At 39.4% G+C, this 23,884-nt stretch overlaps 1 protein-coding gene and 1 non-coding gene across 7 annotated transcripts in view; one reads left to right on the plus strand and one right to left on the minus strand.

The window, feature by feature from the left end:
• The window catches only part of ZYG11A (zyg-11 family member A, cell cycle regulator), a 63,504-nt gene that overhangs the window by 12,884 nt on the left and 26,736 nt on the right, over window positions 1-23,884 (plus strand). For 4 of the 6 annotated variants that reach the window (XM_044238249.1, XM_044238247.1, XM_044238250.1 and 1 more), the window contains exons 2-4: window positions 866-1,617; window positions 20,908-21,048; window positions 23,149-23,325. In XM_044238249.1, coding sequence (XP_044094184.1) covers window positions 866-1,617; window positions 20,908-21,048; window positions 23,149-23,325 — 1,070 coding nt within the window. Of the gene's footprint in view, window positions 1-865; window positions 1,618-20,907; window positions 21,049-23,148; window positions 23,326-23,884 lie in introns of those variants that run through there. The other 2 variants (XM_044238251.1, XM_044238248.1) reach the window with 2 other exon arrangements.
• On the minus strand, window positions 2,625-2,731 carry LOC122901532. Its single transcript, XR_006383544.1, has one exon. It is a non-coding gene; the product is annotated as a U6 spliceosomal RNA (small nuclear RNA).

The raw sequence follows: 23,884 nt of genomic DNA on the forward strand, positions 1-23,884 counted from the left end.
CCCATCTGCCGTTTACCTTCCTTTCCACTTTCCTTTGTAGCTTTTACACCACTGTGTTCCAATAGTGTTGCTCTACTCAGGGTCTTCAAATAACCTGCTGGTCTGTGCCTCCTTGTGTTTGATACCTTCTTTGAGCCCTTCATATTCTCCCCCCACTCCCCTAAACTTATATTTAGTCTTCAGAACTTTTTCCAAAGTTAATATCATCTGTACTTGTTCAATAGCTGGTGCAAATCACTACTGCATGTGAATTCCTTGTGGTCACAGGTGTGTAATTACCTTTTGTGCCCATTACTTAACACACGATCTCACACATAGAAGATGCTTAGTAAATCTTTTCTAAGTAAAATCTGGTATGACCCATTTATTTTATAGATCAAGAAAATGAGGCCCACAGAGGTAAGTGACTTATCAGAGGCTGTTGATTAATTTGGTTAGAAGTAATCATTAGTAGTGTTATTTGTATATTATATATCCTGTACTTGTTTACCTATTTTCTTTCTTTCTTTCTTTTTTTTTTGTGAACCAGGTTACCATGGACAAAACTATGGGCTCTGGAGTTGAGCTGGTTTTGTTTCCTGATTCTGACACATATTTTGACTTGGAGCAAGTGACTTAACCTTTTTAAGCTCCAGTTTCCTCAGTTATGTTAGTAATAATAATAGTATTACAGTATTATTATGATATTATGAAGAATAAATGAAGTAGCCTGAGTAAAGGGTTTAGAAGAACGCTTGGCACAAAGTAAGCAGTAAATATAGTCACTGTTACTATTAGCATCCATCATTGTTCAATGGCCACAATGCCTCCTGGGAAAGGCAAGAGATTTAGTTGTTATTACAAGCTGGTTTTGGTTCTCTTATAGGCAAGCTGACTGATAGAACAGCAAGTATTTTCCAAGGCAACCAGATGAAACTGAAGCTGGTCAATATTCAAAAAGCTAAAATCTCAGCAGCTGCATTCACAAAAGCCTTCTGCCATCACAGAGTCATTGAGCTAGATGCCACTGCCGTGCACACTGACCTCCCAATCCCAGACATCATAAGTGGACTCTGCAGCAATAGCTGGATCCAGCAAAACCTTCGGTGTCTCCTGTTGGACTCGGCAAGCATCCCTCGAGATTCAAGACTGCTATTCTTTGGTCAGCTCACTGGTCTTCGCATTTTAAGTGTTTTCAATGTTTGTTTTCATAGTGAAGACCTAGCTAATGTTGCTAAGTTACCAAAATTGGAAAGCTTGGATATCTCCAATACTCTGGTCACTAACATCTCTGCACTCCTTATGTGTAAGGATCGACTCAAATCTCTGACAATGCACTACCTGAAATGTCTGACTATGACCAAACCACAAATTCTTGCAGTTATTAGAGAACTTAAATGTCTGCGTCACCTTGATATTTCTGATCACAGGCAACTCAAATCAGATTTAGCTTTTCATTTGCTGCAGCAAAAGGATATTCTGCCCCATATTGTGTCACTGGATATTTCAGGGGGCAGTTGCATCACCGATGGAGCTGTAGAACTGTTTATACAGCAGCGGCCTGCGATGCAGTTTGTGGGACTGTTGGCTACGGATGCTGGTTATTCTGACTTCTTTACTGCAAAGCAAGGCTTAAGGGTTTGTTTTCTATCTGAAATAAGTTTGTTTCCTTTGTCTAGAACTTTATTAGGCTTTTGTTTTATATAAAAATGTACATGAGGTATTAGGGTTACAGAGACAGATACAAAATCCTCAAGGAGCTTAACAGTAATTACTGTGTAGCTACCATGTGGTAGGTTCTGGAATTACGGCCTTAAACAAGATATGATCCTGGCCTCCAGGTCTTCTAGTCTAGTTTGGTATGATAACTATAGACATTTATACATTCCTTCCTATGTACAGGATGTCACACTGTGCACGTTGTTTTCCTCTTTAATCTTTCCATTTTACAGATGAGGATTTGGAAGCTCAGAGGTTAAACTAATCATATAACTACGTATTAAATGGTAGAGCTAGGACTTGTATCCAAGTCTTTGTGACTCTAAAACTTGTTTACCTCTAGTAACAGCTAAATATAATTAGTAAGGTGGGTGATCAACATTTTTGGTAAAGGTATGAGAGAAAACAATTTTGAAAAGGTTTTTAAAAAAAGTTTGGACAGGGCTTCTGGGTAGCTCAGTTGGTTAGGTGTCTAACTCTTGATTTTGGCTGATGTCATAATCTGAGGGTTGTGGGATCGAGCCCTGTGTCAGGCTCCGTGCTCAGCGGGGAGTCTGCTTGAGATTCTCTCTCCCCCTCTCTGCCTCTCCTCCAGCTCCCACACTCAACGTTTGTGCTGATTGTATCTCTCTCAGATAAACAAATCCTTAAAAAAAAAGTATTGAACACTGCCAGAATAAGTTTATAACCAGTCATGGTGCTATTTATTTTTATTTTTTATTTTTTTTATTTTTAAAGATTTTATTTATTTGACAGAGAGAGATCACAAGTAGACAGAGAGGCAGGCAGAGAGAGGGGGGAAGCAGGCTCCCTGCTGAGCAGAGAGCCCGATGCGGGACTTGATCCCAGGACCCTGAGATCATGACCCGAGCCGAAGGCAGCGGCTTAACCCACTGAGCCACCCAGGCGCCCCTATTTTTATTTTTTAAAATGTGAAATGCTTTATAAGTTTGCACATTATCCTTTTGTAGGGGCCATGCCGATCTTCCCTGTATTGTTCCAGTTTTAGTATATGTACTGCTGAAGCAAGCACTCATGGTGCTGTTTTTAGAACAAACAGTATATACTTAAATATTTATGTTTCAGGATATTTCTTTAAAAAAAAAAAAAAAGATTTATTTATTTATTTATTTGACAGACAGAGATCACAAGTAGGCAGAGAGGCAGGCAGAGAGAGAGGGGGAAGCAGGCTCCTCGCCAAGCGGAGAGCCTGATGTGGGGCTTGATCCCAGGACGCTGGGATTGTGACTTGAGCCGAAGACAGAGGCTTTAACCCACTGAGCCACCCACGCGCCCTGAATATCTTTTTTTTTTCTTTATTTTTTTGACAGACAGAGATCACAAGTAAGCAGAGAGGCAGGCACAGAGAGAGGAGGAAGCAGAGAGCCCGGTGCGGGGTTCAATCCCAGGATTCTGGGATCATGACCTGTGCTGAAGGCAGAGGCTTTAACCCACTGAGCCACCCAGGTGCCCCTCGAATATTTCTTTTTTCAAACAGTGGTTCTCTATCTTGGTTGTACATTGTAATCACTTTGGTTGTATTGAAATGTACTGATGCCTGTGTCTGATCTCCGGGAGATTCTAATTTAATTGGACTGGGACTTGGCATGGGCATCAAGATTTTGAAAGTTCCCAGGTAATTCCAATGTGCAGCAAAGGTTCAGAACCACTGGTTTAAAATGCTTTGTAATTACACCATATGTAATTCCTTCTAGGGTGAGAGAGTAAAATGATTTTTCAGTCATTAATTTTTATTTATTTATTTGCTTATTTACTTACTGTGACCAGCATGGGGCCCAAACTCACAGCCCAAAGATCAAGAGTCATGTGCTCCATCGACTGAGCCATAGGGGTGCCCCAGTTGTTTTCACATTTTTATCCCACCCCCCATAAAAGGTCTCTCACATAATTACTGGACAAGCCTACTGGTGCAGAAGCATAGAGACAGAGAAAAATCAGCCCTCAATAAAACATGTCTGGGGGCGCCTGGGTGGCTCAGTGGGTTAAAGCCTCTGCCTTCGGCTCGGGTCATGATCCCAGGGTCCTGGGATCGAGCTCCGCATCGGGCTCTCTGCTCAGCGGGGAGCCTGCTTCCTCCTCTCTCTGCCTGCCTCTCTGCCTACTTGTGACTTCTGTCTGTCAAATAAATAAATAAAATCTTAAAAAAAAAAATAAATAAAACATGTCTGTTCTTCAGGTAGTAGTGATGTTTACAGAGTGATAGGATACGAACTGGTGACTTTCATGCAGTATAAATTTGTGTGCCATCTCATGTGTAATATCTTTAGACCCAACCTTGTTCTTCTTCAGTGTCTCTTCTTGGCATTGGTACTGAATTTTATTATTGTTCTCATCAGAATCCATTGGGGAATGGGATGCTTCTGCTTTTGTTTCTTGGCCAAGAATTGCTTGATCCTGAAAGTCTTGTGAGAAGACATAGCAAAGGGTAGTCAGCTGCACGCACCACGATGGCGTAGAAAAGGAGAGAGCTGTTTTCGCATTTTTATTCTTTTGATGAAAATAGCAATTGTATTTTGGAGTCCTTTTATATTTTTAAAAAATATTTTGTTTATTTTAGAGAACACACGTGAGGGGGAGAAAGGGCAGAGGAAGAGAATATCCAAGCAGACTCCCACTGAGCGGGGAGCCCTACACAGGCCTCAATATCATGACCTGTGACATCAGGATCTGAGCTGAAGTGAAGAGTCTGACACTCAACCAACTGAATCACCCAGGAGCCCATGAAGTCCTTTTTTTTTTTTTTAAGATTTTATTTATTTATTTGACAGAGATCAGAAGTAGGCAGAGAGGCAGGCAGAGAGATAGGAGGAAGCAGGCTCCCCGCTGAGCAGAGAGCCCAACAGTTGGGGGCTCGATCCCAGAACCCTGGGATCATGACCCGAGCTGAAGGCAGAGGCCCCAACCCACTGAGCCACCCAGGTGCCCCCATGAAGTCCTTTTAATTTTTTTTCTTTCTTTCTTTTTTTTTTAAGATTTTATTTATTTATTTGACAGACAGAGATCACAAGTAGGCGGAGAGGCAGGCAGAGAGAGGGGAGGAAGCAGGCTCCCTGCCGAGCAGAGAGCCCAATGCGGGGCTCAATCCCAGGACCCTGGGATCATGACCCGAGCTGAAGGCAGAGGCTTTAACCCACTGAGCCGCCCAGGCGCCCCAGTCCTTTTAATTTTCTAGCATGTCTAATGAAGCTGGAAACCATCAGTTATATTATTAGGCTTGAATAGAGATAATAATGGGAACTTTCAGATTAAGCATGTAGAGCATTGTTTACCAGGAGTGTGTGTAGTAGGCCTGTTTAAGATTAATAGCATTTAGTGTCTCAGTGATAAAAAGACTGCAGCAGTCGGTGGAATAATTGTTCTTTAGCCCAAAAACTGTTGGTATATGCAACAATATGGGACAAATGCTGGAATATTCTATAGACGAATTATGCATGTAGTTAAGATACTGTTAGAGTGGGTACACCAAAAGAAAACGGGAAACTATGTTTCAGTAAACTTACCTGGTGTACATGTAAGTTTACTTTATTTTGAAAATTTAAAATTAGGTACCATACACAGTGTTAGATATTGCTGGGATGGAGAGGAGAGACCGCAATTCTCCTGCTACTAAGAAACTCTAAAGATCTTAAGCCAACCTTATGGGTAGTGTAAGGTATGGCAAATTTAAAAGGTATGTTTTAGGGGCGAGTGGGTGGCTCAGACAGTTCAGCATCTGCCTTTGACTCAAGCTATGGTCCCAGGGTCTCCAAAACTGGCTTCCTGCTGAAGCCTGCTTCTCCCTCTCCAACTCCCCCTGCTTGTGTTCCCTCTCTTGCTGCATCTCTGTTTTATATAAATAAATAAAATCTTTTTTTTTTTTTTTAAGATTTTATTTATTTATTTGCTTGACAGACGGAGATCACAAGTAGGCTGAGAGGCAGGCAGAGAGAGAGGAGGAAGCAGGCTCCCTGCTGAGCAGAGAGCCCGATGCGGGGCTCGATTCCAGGACCCTGGGATCATGACCTGAGCTGAAGGCAGAGGCTTTAACCCACTGAGCCACCCAGGCGCCCCTAAAAAAATAAAATAAAGGTATGTTTCAGGAAACATTTTATTTAATGGAAATATGTTTGAGGTCAGATGCAAAGTATACTAAGTATCTTAGTGTTTGAGCTGATCAAAAATTTGCTTACAAGGACGTCTCCGTGGTTCAGTCAGTTCCGTGTCTGCCTTCAGCTCAGGTCATGATCCCAGGGTCCTGGGATTGAGTTCCACCAGGCTCCCTGCTCTCCTCAGGGAGTCTGCTTTTCTCTTCTGCCTGTCTCTCCCCCTGCTTGTGCTCTCTCCCTCTGGCAAATAAATAAAATCTTTAAGAAATATTTGCTTACATTTAAATGGATAAAATTAAATGTCAGCAAAGACCTTCAAAGACAACAGATACTTATTCACCTCAAATTAGAATGGGCAACATATACTTAATTCTTTTAACATAGGCAGAAGCAGGGGTGGGGTACCTGGCTGGCTTAGTCAGTAGAGCATACAACTCTTTTTTTTTAAAAAGATTTTATTTATTTATTTGACAGAGAGAGATATCACAAGTAGGCAAAGAGGCAGGCAGAGAGAGAGGAGGAAGCAGTCTCCCTGCTGAGCAGAGAGCCCGATGCGGGGCTCGATATCAGAACCCTCGGATCATGACCTGAGCTGAAGGCAGTGGCTTAACCCACTGAGCCACCCAGGTGCCCCGAGCATACAACTCTTGATCTCAGGGTCATGAGTTTAAGTCCCCCCTTGAGTGTGGGAATCTACTTAAGAAAATAAAAATAAAAAATAAAATGGGCACAAAGGATATCCTACATTAGTATTAAAAGCCATGCAAAATCTTCATTTGGTAGGAAATCTTGTTGATCCCTTGGTAGGGTGTGGCAAGAATCCCTTCTGAAGATTGTTTTGTAATGGCATCTGCAGGAAGCCAAGGAGAAGAAAGGGGGAGGCAATAGCTGTCTGGTCTGCTTGGTCTTGCTGTGGCTTCTCCTTTGTTCCTTTTCAGGTCTTACATCTGGATAATCATAAAGCTTTTAAAAATTTTAGAATATATCCATTATTTAGATTCTTAGCATGTAGGTCCTTGGGCAGTTAAACAATGTATAGTGTTTAAAATTGTTTTGAAATAATTTTTAACTTGTAGGTCATTAATTTAATTTTATTTTTTTTAAAGAAGAACTCATTTATTTATTTATTTATTTTGAAGATTTTATTTAATTATTTGACAGAGATCACAAGTAGGCAGAGAGGCAGACAGAGAGAGGAAGGGAAGCAGGCTCCCTGCTGATCAGAGAGCCCGATGTGGGGCTTGACCCCAGGACTCTGGGATCATGACCTGAGCCGAAGGCAGAAGTTTAACCCACTGAGCCACCCAGGTGCCCCTGGGTCATTAATTTTAAACATTTGCCACATTTGTTGTGCCATATCCTCTTTCTACATACAGTTTCTTTCTGAACCATTCAGGAGTGGCTTACATATATCATGCCCCTCTAGCCCTTAATGCTTGATTTTGTATTTTCTGAGAGCAGTGATGTTCTCCTTAATAGCCACCATGCAGTTATCAGATTTCAGGAAGTTTAACATTGATGTAATACTGTACATAATCTTACTGTACATGTTTACAGTGTTGATTATCCTAATTATGCCCTCTGTAACATATTTTTCCTGTTAGGCCAGGGTCAGTTTTGCATTCATTTGTCATGTTCCTTTGTAATTTAATCCAGAAGAGTTCTTAGTCTTTCCTGTCCTTTGTCACATTGATATTTATGAGGAATACAGACTAGCTTTGTTTCGTTGATTTTTTTGAAGAATAGATGTTCCTTATTTTGGGTTTGGTCTGATGTTTCCTTATAATCAGGTTCTTCGTCTTTGGCCACAATTCCATGTGAAGGGTGTTGCGTCAGTCTCAAGAATATCAATTCTGAAGCATACAGTGCCCCTCATTAGTCATTTTTCTTTTTATCATGTAGTGTAAAGTATTGAGCAGATGTTAGATAAAATGTCTAGTGTAGATAAAATACTATCTACGTAGTATTGTATTGTCTCTACACTATATATAATTTTTTTTTCTCTTGCAAGTAGTAAGTGATATATAAGGTAGTTGAAGACTATGCAGATATCCTGGTCCTCATCAAATTTACTAATCTGGATTTAGCATCCACTGAAGATTTTTACCTGAACCAGTCTTTACTGGAATTGTTGCAAAGTAATGATTTTCCAACTCTGGCCCTCCTTTCTACATTTAGTAGTAGGCTTCCTACCATAACGAAGAACGCTGTCTCTCCTTCTATGTCTAGCCTATTGTCAGTATGAACTCAGTGCCTCTCTTTGTTTTCAGGGGTTTACCATTCATTACTGCCCTTAATTACTTTGATGCTCAGTTTGTTACAGATTGGCCAATGAGAGCTCCTTCATACTGGCTCCTGTATTATCTTTTTACATGTTCCCATTCTTATAATTGTTGTTATTGTTTTGAGTACTTCCTTACTTTCTAGCACATTGAGGTGTTCTAGGTCTGTTACACTTCCCTGTTTTAGCCCTTCTGACATTTCTGCTAGGGCCCTGGTTCCTCTTATTAAGAAGCTAGTATTGGGGCGCCTGGGTGGCTCAGTGGGTTAAGCCGCTGCCTTCGGCTCAGGTCATGATCCCGGGGTCCTGGGATCGAGTCCCGCATCGGGCTCTCCGCTGAGCGGAGAGCCTGCTTTCCTCTCTCTCTCTCTCTCTCTGCCTGCCTCTCTGCCTACTTGTGATCTCTGTCTGTCAAATAAATAAATAAAATCTTTTAAAAAAAAAATTAAAAAAAAAATTTAAGAAGCTAGTATTTGAGGGCGCCTGGGTGGCTCAGTGGGTTAAGCCGCTGCCTTCAGCTCAGGTCATGATCTCAGAGTCCTGGGATCGAGTCCCGCATCGGGCTCTCTGCTCAGCAGGGAGCCTGCTTCCCTCTCTCTCTCTCTGCCTGCCTCTCTGTCTACTTGTGATTTCTCTCTGTCAAATAAATAAATAAAATCTTTAAAAAAAAAAAAAAAGAAGAAGCTAGTATTTGAATACTGGGTATGCTCATTGTTGTTAGTACACTTTGTTTTTAAGTCCTTTCGGCAAACAGGGCTAACAGATATGTGAAATAAGCTTAAAAATAATACTTGTGTAGGGTGTCTCAATGGTTCAGTTGGTTAAGTGACTGCCTTTGGGGGCTCCTGGATGGCTCAGTGGGCTAAGCCTCTGCCTTCGGCTCAGGTCATGATTTTAGGGTCCTGGGATTGAACCCCATCAGGCTCTCTGCTCAGCAGGGAGCTTGCTTCCCCCCCTCCCCTTCCTGCCTCTCTATCTACTTGTGATCTCTCTCTGTCAAATAAATAAATAATTCTTTTTTTTAAAAAAAGTGACTGCCCTTGGCCCAGGTCATGATCCTGAAGTCCTGGGATTGAGTCCTGCACTGGACTCCCTGCTCAGTGTGGAATCTCCTTCTCAAATAAATAAATTTTTAAAATCTTAAAAACAAAACAAAACAAAACAAACCCCCAACTTCCAATCGACCATCCTCACGTTATTTTCCTTTGCCTTTCCCCATTGTTTTGTATCTCTTTTCCACAGTGAGAATTTGGTTCTTAGCACCGTCGGCACACGTAGAAGAGTTCTCAATTGCTGTACTTATAGGAAACCACAAACCTAAAAAGAGTTGATTTGTTTGCAGTTCCTTTTTTCTTTCTTAGACTGAGGATATAATCAAGGTACTAGGCAGATGTACTTAGGTTCTCTTATTTCCTCCTCTTAATACAATATGCAGTAGACACTTCGCATTTGTTACCTAACAATGTGTCTTGAAAATCACCCCATGTCATTTCATATTTCCATTCTTCAAATTTTTTTTTTTTTTTAAAGTAATGTCTTCCCCCCAATGTGGGGCTCAAACCCAGGACCCAGAGACCAAGAGTGACATGCTCTACCGACTGACCTGCCAGGTGTCTGTATTTCCATCCTTTTAAAAAATTTTTTGGATGGCAAACTACACATAACGTAACATTTAGCATTTTAAATTTAAGATGGTAAATGTACAGTTCAGTGATATTAAATACCTTCATGAAGTTGTGCAGTCATCACCACCATCCATCTCCATAGATCTTTTCATCTTGTAAAACTGAAATTCTGTATACCCATTAAACACTAACTCCTTAATTACCCCTTTTCTCCATACCCTGGGCAATGGCCATTCTACTTTTCTGTTTCTGTGATTTTGACTAAGTACTTCCTGTAAGTGGGATCATACAGAATTTGCCTTTTAGTGATTGGCTTATTTTACTTAGCCTGTGTCCTCAAGGTTCATCCCTGTTGTAACATATTGCAACATTTCTTTCCTTTCTAAGGCTGAATAATATCCATTATTGGATATTAAACATCTATGTACCACATTTTCCTTGTGCATTTATTGTCAGTAGACACTTGGGTTGCTTCCACGTTGCTTCCACCTATTGTGAATAATTCTTTGAACCAGGGTATTCAGATATCTTTTTGAGATCTGATTTCCAATTCTTTTGGTATATACGCAGAAGTGGAATTGCTAGATCATATGGTAATTCCATCTTTAATTTGTTGAGGAACTGTCACATGTTTCCCACAGCAGTTATACAATTTTATATTTCTACAAATAATGCATAAACATTCCATTTTCTCTGCATCCTTGTCAACACGTTATTTTGTTTTTTGTTTTTGTTTTGTTTTTGTTTTTGTTTTTGAATAGTAACAATCCTAGTGGGGGTGAGGTGGTATCTCACTGAAGTTTTGATATGCATTTCCCTGCGGATTAATGATTTTTAAGCTTGTTTTCATGAGCTTGATGGGTATTTCTTTGTCTTCTTTGGAGAAGAGTTAACTCAAGTCCTTTGCCCGTTGTTTGTTTTGTTTTGTTTTTTTAAAGATTTTATTTATTTACTTGACAGAGATCACAAGTAGGCAGAGGCAGGCAGAGAGAGAGGGAGAAGCAGGCTCCATGCTGAGCAGAGAGCCCGACACAGGGCTTGATCCCAGGGACAGAGGCTTTAACCCACTGAGCCACCCCTCCTTTGCCCATTTTTGAGTAGGGTTGCTTGTTTTTTGTTGTTGAGTGTAGGAGTTTTCTCTATATTGTGAGTAGAGGTATCGATTAATTTATATATGATTTTCTGATAATCTGTCCCTTTCTGTGGGTTGCTTTTTTACTCTGTTGATATATTTTGATGAACAAAATTTAAAAAAAAAATAATGAAGTCCAGGGTGCCTGGCTGGATCAGTTGGTAGAGCATCTGACTCTTGACCACAGCATTATAAGTTCAAGCCTCACACTGAGTATAGAGATTACTTTAAAATTTCATTTTAGGTCTGATATTTAGATTTTTTCCTTTTGTTGCTGGTTTTTGGTATTCTATATAGTAAACCATTGCCAGATCCATTGTCATGAAGTTGTTTGTTTGTTTTTAAGATCTTGTTTGTGAGAGGCAGAGAGTACTTATGCGCACGCATGAGCATGGGGAGAAGCAGATTCCCCACTGAGCAGGGAGTCCACTTCAGGGCTCTATCCCAGGACCCCAGGATTAAGACCCGAACCAAAGGCAGATGCTTAACCAACTGAGCCACCCAGGTGCCCCAGGGAATTGTCATTAAGATTTTGCCCTCTGTTTCCTCGTTAGAGTTGTATAGTTTTAGGGTCTTATATTTAGGTCTTTGATCCATTTGGAGTTAATTTTTTTTATATATACAAAGTAGGGGCCCATAACTTTATTCTTTTGCATGTGCATATTCAGTTTACTCAGCACAGTTTCTTGAAAAAACTCTCCTTTCCTCATTGAATGGTTGTTGCAACCTTGTCAAAAATCATTGACTACATATATGACCATATATGCAAGGGCTTTCTATTTTGGAGTTTCCTGTTCTGTTCCATTGGTCTGTATGTCTGTCTTTATGCCAGTACCACTGTTTTGATTACTGTAGCTGTGTAGTTAAGTTTTGAAATTAGGAAGGTGACGTCTCCATTTTTGTTCTTTTTCAAGATAGCTGTGTATATTTGGGGTCCTTTGGAACTTCATATGAATTTAGGATGGATTTTTCTGTTTTGGTAAATAAAATTCTTAAGAGTTTGGTAGGGATCATGTTGAATATGTAGATCACTTTGGGTAGTATTGTTATCTTAAGTCTTTTGATCTGTGAACATGTCTGTCTATTTATGTCTTTTTTCATTTCTTTAAGCAGTGTTTTGTAGCAGTTTCACTGTGTAAGTCTTTCACCTCTGGGTTAATTCTTAAGTACTTTATTGTATTGTTGTAAGTGGAATTGTTTTCATAATTTCCTTTGCAGATTGTTACTTGTTATTGTATAGAAATGTAGCTGATTTTTAAAAAGATTTATTCATTTAAGAGAGAGAGATAATGGGGGGAGGGGCAAGAGGGATTGGGGAGAGAATGCACAAGCAGACTCAGCATTAAGTGTGGAACCCAGTGTGGGACTCCCATCTCATGATCCTGAGATCATGACCTGAGCTGAAACCAAGAGTTGGATATTCAACCGACTGAAATTACCCAGGTGCCTCGAAATGTAGCTGATTTTTCTGTGTTGGCTTTGTTTCCTGCGACTCTTAAGTTTATTTATAGCACTAATGGCTTTTTTGTGTGTTTTTAGGGATTTCTGCATATGAAATATTATCTGCAGAGATAATTTTACTTTTCCCTTTGCAATTTGGTTGTCTTTTATTTCATTTTCTTGCCTGATTTGCTCTAGCTAGAACTTCAGTACTATGTTCAGTGAAAGTCAGGAAAGTGGGTAGCCTTGTCTTGTTCTTGATCTTAGAATAAATACTTCCAGTCTTCCACCACTGAGTATGATTTTCATTGCAGTTTTTTTTTAATACATGGCTTTTATTAAGCTAAGGTCGTTTCCTTCTATTTCCAGTTTGTTGAGTGTTTTTGCCATGAAAGGGTGTTGTCAGATGCTTTTTCTGCATCAATTGAAATGATCATGGTATTTCCCTTAGTTCTGTTAATGTCCATTAACTATTCATATGTTATCCATATGCTATCCATATATTTTTTTAAGATTTTATTTATTTATTTGACAGAGAGAGAGAGAGATCACAAGTAGGCAGAGGCAGGCAGAGAGAGGGGGGGAAGCAGGCTCCCCGCTGAGCAGAGAGCCCGACGCGGGGCTCGATCCCAGGACCCTGAGATCATGACCTGAGCTGAAGGCAGTGGCTTAACCCACTGAGCCACCCAGGCGCCCCTATCACTATCCATATATTAAACCATCTTTGCATTCCAGGAATAAATCCTACTTGGCCATGGAATGTAATCCATTTAATATGCTGCTGAATTTAGTTTGTCTGTATTTTGTTGAGTCTTGAATCACTGTTCATAAAGTGTATTTATCTGTAATTTTCTTGTAGTATCTTTATCTGGCTTTGGTATCGAGTAATGCTGTACTTGAAGAATGAATTAGGAAGTGTTTTCTCTTCAGTTTTTGTTAAATTTTATGAAGGATTGGTGTTCTTCCTTGGATGTTTGGTAGAACTTAATAGCAAATTAAGCCATCAGTTCTGGCTTTTCTTTGTCAGGAGATCTTGGATTACTGATCGATTGTCCTTACTAAGTTATAGGTCTCTTAAAATTTTCTGTTTCTAGATATTTGTCCATTTCATCTAGGTTATTCAATTTGTTGTGGCATAATTGTTCATAATACTCTTACAGTTTTTTCTTTATTTCTCTAAAATTGGTAAGAATGTCCCCACATTCATTTCAGATTTTAGTATTTTGAGGCCTTTCTTTTTTTCTCAGTCTGTCTGGTAGCTAATGGCTTGTCAATTTTATTCAAAGAACCAGCTTTTGGTTTTACTAATTTTCTGTGTTACTTGTCTATTCTTTATTTCATTGATCTCTGCTGTAATCATTATTTCCTTCATACTGCTAGTTTTGGGTTTAATTTGTTCTTTTTCTTGTTCCTTAAGTTGTGAAAAGGTAAGTTGTTGACTTGAGATTTTTCTTGTCTTCTTAATTTAAGCATTTTAAAAAAGATTTTATTTATTTATTTGACAGAGATCACAAGGAGGCAGAGAGAGAGAGAGAGAGAGAGGAGGAAGCAGGCTCCCCGCTGAGCATAGAGCCGGATGTGGGGCGGGGCTCCATCCCAGGACCCCAGGATCATGACCTGAGCCGAAGGCAGAGGCTTTAACCCACTGAGCCACCCAGGCGCCCCTGTTTCTCCCTTTGTCAGTTTCGTATAATATGTTCTGATGGTCTGTTATTAGGTGCATAAATGTTTATGCTTATATCTTCTTGCTGTACTTAACCTTTTATTAATATATGATGTCTGGGGCACCTGGGTGGCTCAGTGGGTTAAAGCCTCTGCCTTCGGCTTGGGTCATGATCCCAGAGTCCTGGGATCGAGCCCCGCATCGGGCTCTCTGCTCCATGGGGAGCCTGCTTCCTCCTCTCTCCCTGCCTGCCTCTCTCTGTCTGATTGTGATCTCTGTCTGTCCAGTAAATAAATAAAATCTTAAAAAAAACCCCAATCTTTAAATATATATATATATTTAAAGATATATATATATTTTATATATATATAAAATGTCTGGCTTTGTCTGTTGTAATCTCTTTTAATTTAAAGTCTACTTTGTCTAATAGTATAATCAGTCCTGCTCTCTTCTGGTTATATTTGCATGGAATATTTTATTCCATCCTTCCATTTTCCATCTAGCTGTGTCTTTGGATCTAAAGTGAGTCTTTTATAGACCGTGTATAGTTGGATCACGTGTGTGTTTTGTTTTTTTTTTTAAATGATTTTATTTATTTATTTGAGAGAGAGCGAGCATGAGAGGAGAGAGATCAGCGGGAGAAGCAGACTCCCTGCTGAGCAGGGGGTCTGATGTGGGACTCGATCCCAGGACTCCAGGATCATGACCCGAGCCGAAGGCAGTTGCTTAACCAACTGAGCCACCCAGGCGCCCCGGATCACGTGTTTTTTATTCATTCTTCCAATCTTTGTCTTTTGATTATAGTATTTCCTCCATCTACATTTAAAGTAATTAGTGATAAGGAGGGACTTATGTCATTTTGCTCTTTTATTTCTGTATGTTCTGTATTTCTCTTGGTCTTCATTTCCTGTATTACTGTGTTTTTTTTTTTTTTAAGATTTTATTTATTTATTTGACAGAGATCACAAGTAGGCAGAGAGGGAGGCAAAGAGGGGGAAGCAGGCTTTCCGCTAAGCAGAGAGCCCGACGCGGGGCTCGATCCCAGGACCCCGGAATCATGATCTGAGCCAAAGGTAGAGGCTTTAACCCACTGAGCCACCCAGGCACCCTTGTTTTCTTTTTTGTTCAGCTGATTTTTTTTTTTTTAATTTTCTGAGTATGAGGTTTTATTTTTGTTTTTGTTTTTTAAGATTTTTTTTTTTTAAAGATTTTATTTATTTATTTGAGAGAGAGAGACAGTGAGAGAGAGCACGAGCGAGGAGAAGGTCAGAGAGCGAAGCAGACTCCCCATGGAGGGGGGAGCCCGATGCGGGACTCGATCCCGGGACTCCAGGATCACTCCCTGAGCCGAAGGCAGTCGTCCAACCAACTGAGCCACCCAGGCGTCCCTGTTTTTTAAGATTTTATTTATTTGAGGGGCACCTAGGTGGCTCAGTGGGTTAAAGCCTCTGCCTTTGGCTCGGGTCATGATCCAGGGGTCCTGGGATCGAGCCCTGCTTCAGGCTCTCTTGCTCAGCAGGGGAGCCCGCTTCCTTCTCTCACTCTGCCTGCCTCTCTGCCTGCTTGTGATCTCTGTCTCTCAAATGAATAAATAAAATCTTAAAAAAAAAGAAGATTTTATTTATTTGAGAGAGAGAGTGCAACAGACAGAACAGAGCAAGGGTTAGGGAGGGTTAGAGGGTGATGGAGAAGCAGGGAGCCCAACATGGGACTCCATCCCAGAACTCTGAGAGCGTGATCTGAGCCAAAGGCAGATGCTTAACTGACTGAGCCACCCAGGTACTCCAGCTGATATTTTTTTTTAATTTTTTTAAAAGATTTTATTTATTTATTTGACAGAGATCACAAGTAGGCAGAGAGGCAGGCATACAGAGAGAGGGAGAAGCAGGCTCCCTGCTAAGCAGAGAGCCCGATGTGGGGCTCGATCCTAGGACCCCAGGATCATGACCTGAGCCGAAGGCAGAGGCTTTAACCCACTGAGCCACCCAGGTGCCCCTCCAGCTGATTTTTTTTTTTTTAAGATTTTATTTATTTATTTGACAGAGAGAGATCACAAGTAGACAGAGAGGCAGGCAGAGAGAGAGAGGGAAGCAGGCTCCCCGCTGAGCAGAGAGCCCGATGCGGGACTTGATCCTAGGACCCTGAGATCATGACCTGAGCCAAAGGCAGCGGCTTAACCCACTGAGCCACCCAGGCACTCCAGCTGATTTTTTTATAGCGAAATGTTTAAACTCCTTTCTCATTTCCTTTTGTGTATGTATATTCTATAACTATTTTTTGTGGTTATCATGGAGATTTCATTTAATATCCTAAAGTTAAAATACTCTAATTTGAATTTCTATCAGCTTCACTTCAGTAACATAAAAAACTGCTAATTTCTGGGACTCCTGGGTGGCTTAGTTGGTTAAGCAGCTGCCTTCAGCTCAGGTCATGATCCCAGCGTCCTGGGATCGAGTCCCACATCGGACTCCTTGCTCAGCTTCTCTCTCTGTCTCTTCCTGCCATTCTGTCTGCATGTGCTCGCTCTCTCTCTCTGACAAATAAATAAATAAAATCTTTAAAAAAAAAACCAAAAACCTGCTAATTTCCATCTTCTTCCCCAGCCCTTTTAATCAGTGATGTCCCCAAATTACATCATTATACATTTTCAGCCCCAAAGTGTAACATGATAATTCTTTTTAAACCCTTTGCCTATTAAATTGTGTAGAAAACAGGGGCACCTGGGTGCCTCAGTTGGTTAAGCATCTGCCTTCAACTCAGGTCATGATCTCAGGGTCTTGGGATTGAGCCTTGTGTTGGGCTCCCAGCTCAGTGGGAGAGTCTGCTTCTCCCCCTTCCTCTGCCCCTCCTTCTCATGTTCTCTCGCTCTCTCAAATAAATAAAATTTGTAAATTACGTAGAGAATTTGCAGTTACAAATGTAAATTATAATAATAGCTTTTAGAGTAATTATTTTTTAGAAAATGTATTAGTTTATTTTATTTTATTTTTTAAAATATTTTATTTATTTGACAGAGATCACAAGCAGGCAGAGAGGCAGGCAGAGAGAGAGGGGGAAGTAGGCTTCCTGCCGAGCAGAGAGCCCGATACGGGGCTTGATCTCAGGAGCCTGAGATCATGACCTGAGCCAAAGGCAGAGGCTTAACCCACTGAGTCACCCAGGTGCCCTGAAAATGTATTAGTTTCTTAAATCCTGTATAAAACAAAATGTAGAGTTACCAGTCAGTTTTTGGTTTTTTGATTCTTTAAGTAATTTGTATGCCCAGCAGGGGCCTTGAATCCATGACTCTGAGATCAAGAGTTGAGTACTCTATCCACTGAGCCAGCCAGGGACTCCTACTAATCAGTTTTAATATATCACTAGCCTTTTAAGTTGCCCTTGTATTTACCTTTTTTGAGATCTTTATTACTTCGTATGGTTCCTTCTTACTCTCTAATGTTACTTTATTTTGCCTGCAGGATTCCTTTGAGCATTCCCTGCAGCATTCCTTTTTTTAAAAAGATTTTTTATTTATTTGTCAGGGAGAAAGAGCACAAGTGGTGGGAGAGGCAGGCAGAGGGAGAATCAGGCTCCCTGCTGAGCAAGGAGCCCAATGCAGGGCTCTCTCCCAGTTTCCCAGATCACAACCCGAGCTTAAGGCAGGTGCTCAACTGCCTGAGTCATCCAGTTGTCCCATCCTTTGAGCATTTCTTACAGGGCAGGTCTAGTGGTAGTCACCTTCTCTGGCTTTTGTTTATCTGGGAATGTCCTGATTTCTCCCTCACATTTGGAGGACAGTTTTTCTGGATATAGGATTCTTTGTTGACAGGGTTGTCGGTTTTTTTTGTTTGTTTTTTTTTGTTTTTGGTTTTTTTTGTTTGTTTGTTTGTTTCTTTTAACAATTTGAACATACTGGCCCATGTCTTCTGGCCTTTAAAATTTCTTATGAGAAATCTGCAGATAATTGTATTGAGCATCCTTGTTTGTGACTCACTTTTCTCTTGCTGCTTCCAAGATTTTCTCTGTCTTTAGCCTTCAAAAATTTGATTATAATGTGTCTTGGTGTGAGTCTTCTTGAGTTCACTGATGTTCATATTCATGTCTTTTATCAAATTTGGGAAATTTTCAGCCATGTTTTCTTCAAATCCTCTTTCTCTCTCTCTTCTGGGACTCCCATAATGTGTAATTTGGTCTGCTTTTTGGTATTCCATAGGTTCCTGGGGTTCTGTTAACTTTTTTTTAGGTCTTTTTCCTTTTCTGACTCAATGATTTCTGTGGTCCTTTCTTCATGTTGGTTGATTCTTCTGCCCATTCAAATCTGCCTTTGAATCCCCCTGGTGAATTTTGCATTTCAGTTATTGTACTTTTCAGCTCCATAATTTTTTTTCTTTTCTATGTTTTCTATCTCTGTTGGTTTTTCTCTTTTGTTCATAAATCATTTCCTTGATTTTTATCTATATCTTCTTTAGTTCTCTGAACATTTTCATGAAGTCTTTCCTAATAGATCTGTGATTGTTTTGTTTTTGTTTTTGTTTTTGTTTTAAACAGGACAGTTGCTGTTGATTTCTTTTTCTTTTGAATGAGCCGTACCTTTCTATTTCTTTGCATGGCTTGGATTTTTTTTTTCTTGTTGAAAACTGGACATTTGAAACTGAGATATGGTAATTCTAGAAATCAGATTGTTTGCTTTCCTTGGGGTTTGCTGTTTTGTTACTATATATATATATTTTTAAAGATTTTATTTATTTATTTAACAGAGAGAGATTACAAGTAGGCAGAGAGGCAGGCAGAGAGAGAGGAGGAAGCAGGCTCCCCGCTGAGCAGAGAGCCCGACGCGGGACGCAATCCCAGGACCCTGAGATCACGACCCGAGCCGAAGGCAGCGGCCCAATCCACTGAGCCACCCAGGCGCCCTGTTACTATATTTGTTTTGGCTTTTCTACTACTTTGCCAAGTAGTAGCCTGAGATAAAAATTTTAAGGTTTTTTTAGGTCTTTTCTGAGCCTTTTCTTGGGTATATGCAGTCATTTTGGAATTTCCTCTGTATATGCTTTTTGTTTTTGTTTTTAATTTTTTAAGGTTTTATTTATTTGAGAGAGAACACAAAAGAGAGAGCACGAGCTGGGGGAGGGATGGGAAGAGAGAGAGAAGCAGACTCCCTGCTGAACAGGATGCCCAGTGCAGGGCCCAGTCCCAGGACCCTGAGATCGTGACCTGAGCCCAAAGCAGATGCCCAACCAACTGAGCCACCCAGGCTCCTCCCTTTTTTTTTTTTTTTTTCTCTTTTTTAAGATTTTATTAGAGGAAGAGGGACAAGTAGACTCCCCATTGAGTGAAGAGCCCGATGTAGGGCTCTATCCCACGACCCTGAGATCCTGACTTGAGCTGAAGTCAGACACTTAACTGGCTAAGCCACCCAGGCGCCCCCTAGCTAACAGTTTTAAATATAGTTTGTTTTCCCCTCAGAAACTTCAGGTGTATGCCTCATGGATCTTTGTCGTTTTTTTCATATCAACATTCAATCTTAGATCCTTTGTACCTCTTTCTTGTTTTTTTACGTTTCTTCCCCTTAGTAAATTTTTATTCAAACCCGCCCTTCCTTGGGTACCTTTTAACTTAATTTTTATATAATTTTGTCTTTTTCTTTTCCTTTTGCCAAAATGCTTATTGAGAATATTCAGTTTAGTTTAAAGTGCCGTTTTAAAATTTTCTTCTGATTTGTTGTTGAGGGTTTTTGTTTTTGTTTTTAAAATAAGCTTCACACCCAGTGTAGAGCCCAACACAAGACTTGAATTTACGACCCTGAGATTAAGACCTGAACTGAGATCAAGAGTCAAACACTTAACTGAGCCATCCAGGTACCCCTGTTGTTTTATAGGAAGAATTTTTCTCAGCTGAAATGTGTAGATTTGCTACTTAAATATTTCTTATAATAGCCTTATATGGAATTTATTTGAATTTTTAGTTTTTTGTTACTTAATTGACATAGTTCCTAATTCACAGGCATTGTCCATTACTGATGTTAATTAGCAGTGTGAGGTTTCTTCAGTGATTTTGTTACTGGTCATAGTAGATTAGAGAGGGGAGTGTTTTTCTTTTCTGAAAAATTCTGAGTTTCCCACTTTATTGCCTTTTTTCCCTTCACTATCCAAGAATATTGAAAATTGGGTTATTTTATTTGCATTCCTTGTTAATTTTATGTTTTGGATGGGAGGACACCATTATCCTCTAGACCCAAAGTCTATGTGTAGATTTTTAAAAACTATCATCTAAGTGATAGCAAGGAAGAATTATGTTAACATTTAATAAATAACAAATAACAAAATAATATTACTACAAAAATGTCAATTTCCTTTTTCATTTTAGTTATTTTATGTGGCCTTTTACCTTTCTCTTATTGTCTTAGTTTATACTATATGAGTAGTACTTAGAAGATATGCAATCATGATTCTTGATTGTTTAAAAATATATATGCTACCCATTGTTCAACTGAAGTCTTAACCGTAATTCAGTTTTAGGGAGATGGTTTTTTTTTTGTTGTTGTTGTTTTTTTTTTAAAGATTTTATTTATTTATTTGACAGACAGAGATCACAAGTAGGCAGAGAAGCAGGCAGATAGAAAGGAAGGGAAGCAGGCCCCCTGCTGAGCAGAGAGCCCGATGTGGGACTCGATCCCAGGACCCTGAGATCATGACCTGAGCGGAAAGCAGTGGCTTAACCCACTGAGCCACCCAGGCGCCCAGGGAGATGGTTTTTGAATTTGGTTCCACCACATAATTGGTTCGTTACATTTAGCTCCATACTTTATCTCTCTGGCCCTATTGTAAAATGAGGTTGAGGAAAACATTACCTATTAGACTTAGGATTCAAAAAACTTTGTAAAGCACCTGGACCATTAATTGAACACCTTTCACTGTTTGAAACACTTAAAGCCCCTAAAAGCCTGAACTGTGAAGCCTACTGGTAACATCTTTATTTTTCAGGTTGCTGGAGGAGCCAATATGAGTCAGATCTCAGAAGCACTGAGCCGATACAGGAATAGGTCATGTTTTATGAAGGAAGCACTCTACAGGCTCTTCACTGAGACATTTTCAATGCAGATAACCATGCCTGCTATTTTAAAGGTAACTACATCGCAGAAAGGTAGTTTTTGTTACTACTTTTTACTTAGTTCAATTAAAGCTGTTCACCAAACACATGGAATACAGTAACTTAGATGCCTTATTAGAGCCAAGGTACCCTTAGGGAGAAGGGAAAACAGTGTTACGCTTAATTAATGGCCAGAGCATCTCTCATTTTGAGCATCTAAATTAATTCAAGTCATCTAGTGTTTTGATTTAGTCTGAGAAGGAGAGGACATATATACTATTTTGCCTAAAATAGGAGATCTTAATCTATAAACATATATTCACTTCGCTGTAAATGTTGTTTCTTATTTATTCGTTTGTGTATTCTTTAATACCTAACATTTGGTTTTCTGAAAGAAAAAACAGTGTCTCCAACAAGAACAGAACAAAATACAATAATTAAGGGTGCAAGATCTACCATTTAAAGTATTTTGTGAATAAAGTAAAATGACCAGTATTGATAGGGCCAAACTTTGCTTTGGTTTATAGAAAAATGAATTTATTTTAAATGTTTTTGGAAGTATTAAGTGGTTTGGAAAAGAAAAGTGCATTTATTTAAAGTGAAATGTAAGATGAAAATGGAAGACTCGAAGTCACTTTGTTTTTATTATTATTCTGTAATTCTTTATAGTTCCTTAAAAAAATTGGGTATTTCTACACTGTGGGAGATAAGATTTGTTCATAACTTAAAAGCAGTACTGTATAAAGTGAAAAACTCTGGACCTTTGTTTCCCGTATGTAATGAGGAGCTTGAATTATTCTAAAAGTCCTTTTCATATCTAAGATTCTGTGATTTTTGAAAATCATGTTTTGTTTTGTTGTTTTATTTCTACATATTTAACTTGGATGATAGCAATCTGGTGAAATCCTAGGAGCAAATTAGTAATATAGAAAAAAATCATTTTCCATAGTGGAAATGTATCCCAGGTCTGTGTCTAGGCTCTGTTACTTCATGCAGCTGTCAGAGTGAGGGGCTCTGGTGTCTTAAAATCATGGTTCATGCCAGTATCAGCAGACTGGTTTCTGAAGTAGATAGAGATAAACAGAACAGATTGTACTGTCCCTGAATGTTAGTGCAGGTCTGGTCTAAGCTTAATACAACGCCTTCGTGTTACATTTGTGTTGTAGATCTTCTATAGTCTGTCTTTTAATGACCTAGTTTCTAATGTTATGTTTGCAGTTTTCAAATTATTTCAGTATTCTATTAAATTGAAATTTTTTCCTCCTCTGTTGCTGGATTCATCCCATCCTTTTATCTGTTCTGTGTATTTCCTTATCACATTTCCATTCCTAAGTAATCCCTTTTTCATTCCATCTCTATCTCCACCTCCTTCTGTCCAAATCTTACCTGAGACCCTGCCTAAAGGTGCTCTTGTAATGAAGAATTCTGATTCATACCAGAAGTGAATGCTCCCTCCCCAGTTACCTTAGGTAGCAGTTTATATAGCTTATGGTGCTTTTTTTTTGGTGCCTTTTTTTTTTTTTTCCAGTTTTATGTTTTGATACCCCTCACAATGTTATTTGTTTACATACCGTGTTTTTCTCATAAGGCTTTATGCTAAGGAATAGGGTGTAAGTAATTTACATTGTTTCCTGTAGTATTTATCACAATGCCTTGTATGGAGTGAGGCTCAATAAATGATTACGAAATCATGGAGGAAATGGAAGTCCAGAGAAGAGAAGTGATGTGCCTAAAGTCACACATCTAGTTAATAGCCTCATTTGGATGGGAAGGTATTGCTGTTGCCCTGAAAGTAAATGCTTAGGATAGGGAAAAATCTTTTACTTTCTATTCCAATGAACAAATATTTTTGCCAGCTAACACAAATGCAGACAGTATAAAGAATGTTTGGTGCCCCTGGGTGGCTAAGACTGTTAAGCATCTGCCTTCAACTCAAGTCATAATCCTAGAGTCGGGAGATCAAGTCCCACATCGGGTTGCCTGCTCAGCAGGAGCCTGCTTCTCCCTCTCCCTCTTTTGCTCCCCCTGCTTGTGCTGTCTGTCTGTCTGTCTGTCAAATAATAAATAAAATCTTAAAAAAAAAAAAAAAGAATGCTCCTGTTGTCATATGCCACTAAAAACAAGTTCATCTTCAGCTTGTGGCTGTAGGAATGAGGAATCATCCATTGGATTTGCCAGTGCAGTTCACAGCCAGTGCTTGCGCCCTCAACTTAACACGCCAGGGCCTGGCCAGGGGGATGCCTGTTCGTCTGTTGTCAGAGGTCACCTGTCTGCTTTTCAAGGCTCTGAAAAATTTCCCCCATTACCAGCAGGTAATTTGAATTGAATACTTGACTGCTTCTTACTTCAGGACAAATAATATGAAAAAAATTTTTAGTATTAGTATTAGCTATTATTAGTATTAGCATTATTTTGTTTTGATTTTTCATCTCCCTGAGAGAGAATAGATAAGGAATTTATGTTTGTTATAGAAAAAATAGTATATTTGGATTAGCAGTTGGGTTTAAATTTTTAAAAAATTTGTTAGAAGCATTGACCCAGAAATCCGTGTATTGTTAACACTTTAGTACATCCTTACAGGGTTAACATTGTATGTGAAAATTAAATTGAAAAAAAAAAAAGTTAAATTGAATTGAGTCATAGATCTAAATATAAAAGCTGAAAACCATAAAATTTCTAGGAGAAAACAAAACAAAATATTTGTGACCTTGAAGTAGGCAAAGTTTTCTTAGGATATAAAAAGCACATGTCATGAAAGAAGAATAATAAATTAGAATTCATCAAAATTAAAGGCTTCTCATATGCACACACACACACATACATACACGTACACAAACTAAAAAGGTAAGTCATGGGATGGAAAAAATGTTT

The sequence above is a fragment of the Neovison vison genome, chromosome 2 (assembly GCF_020171115.1).
Source record: "Neovison vison isolate M4711 chromosome 2, ASM_NN_V1, whole genome shotgun sequence".
Classification (NCBI taxonomy): Eukaryota; Metazoa; Chordata; class Mammalia; order Carnivora; family Mustelidae; genus Neogale; species Neogale vison.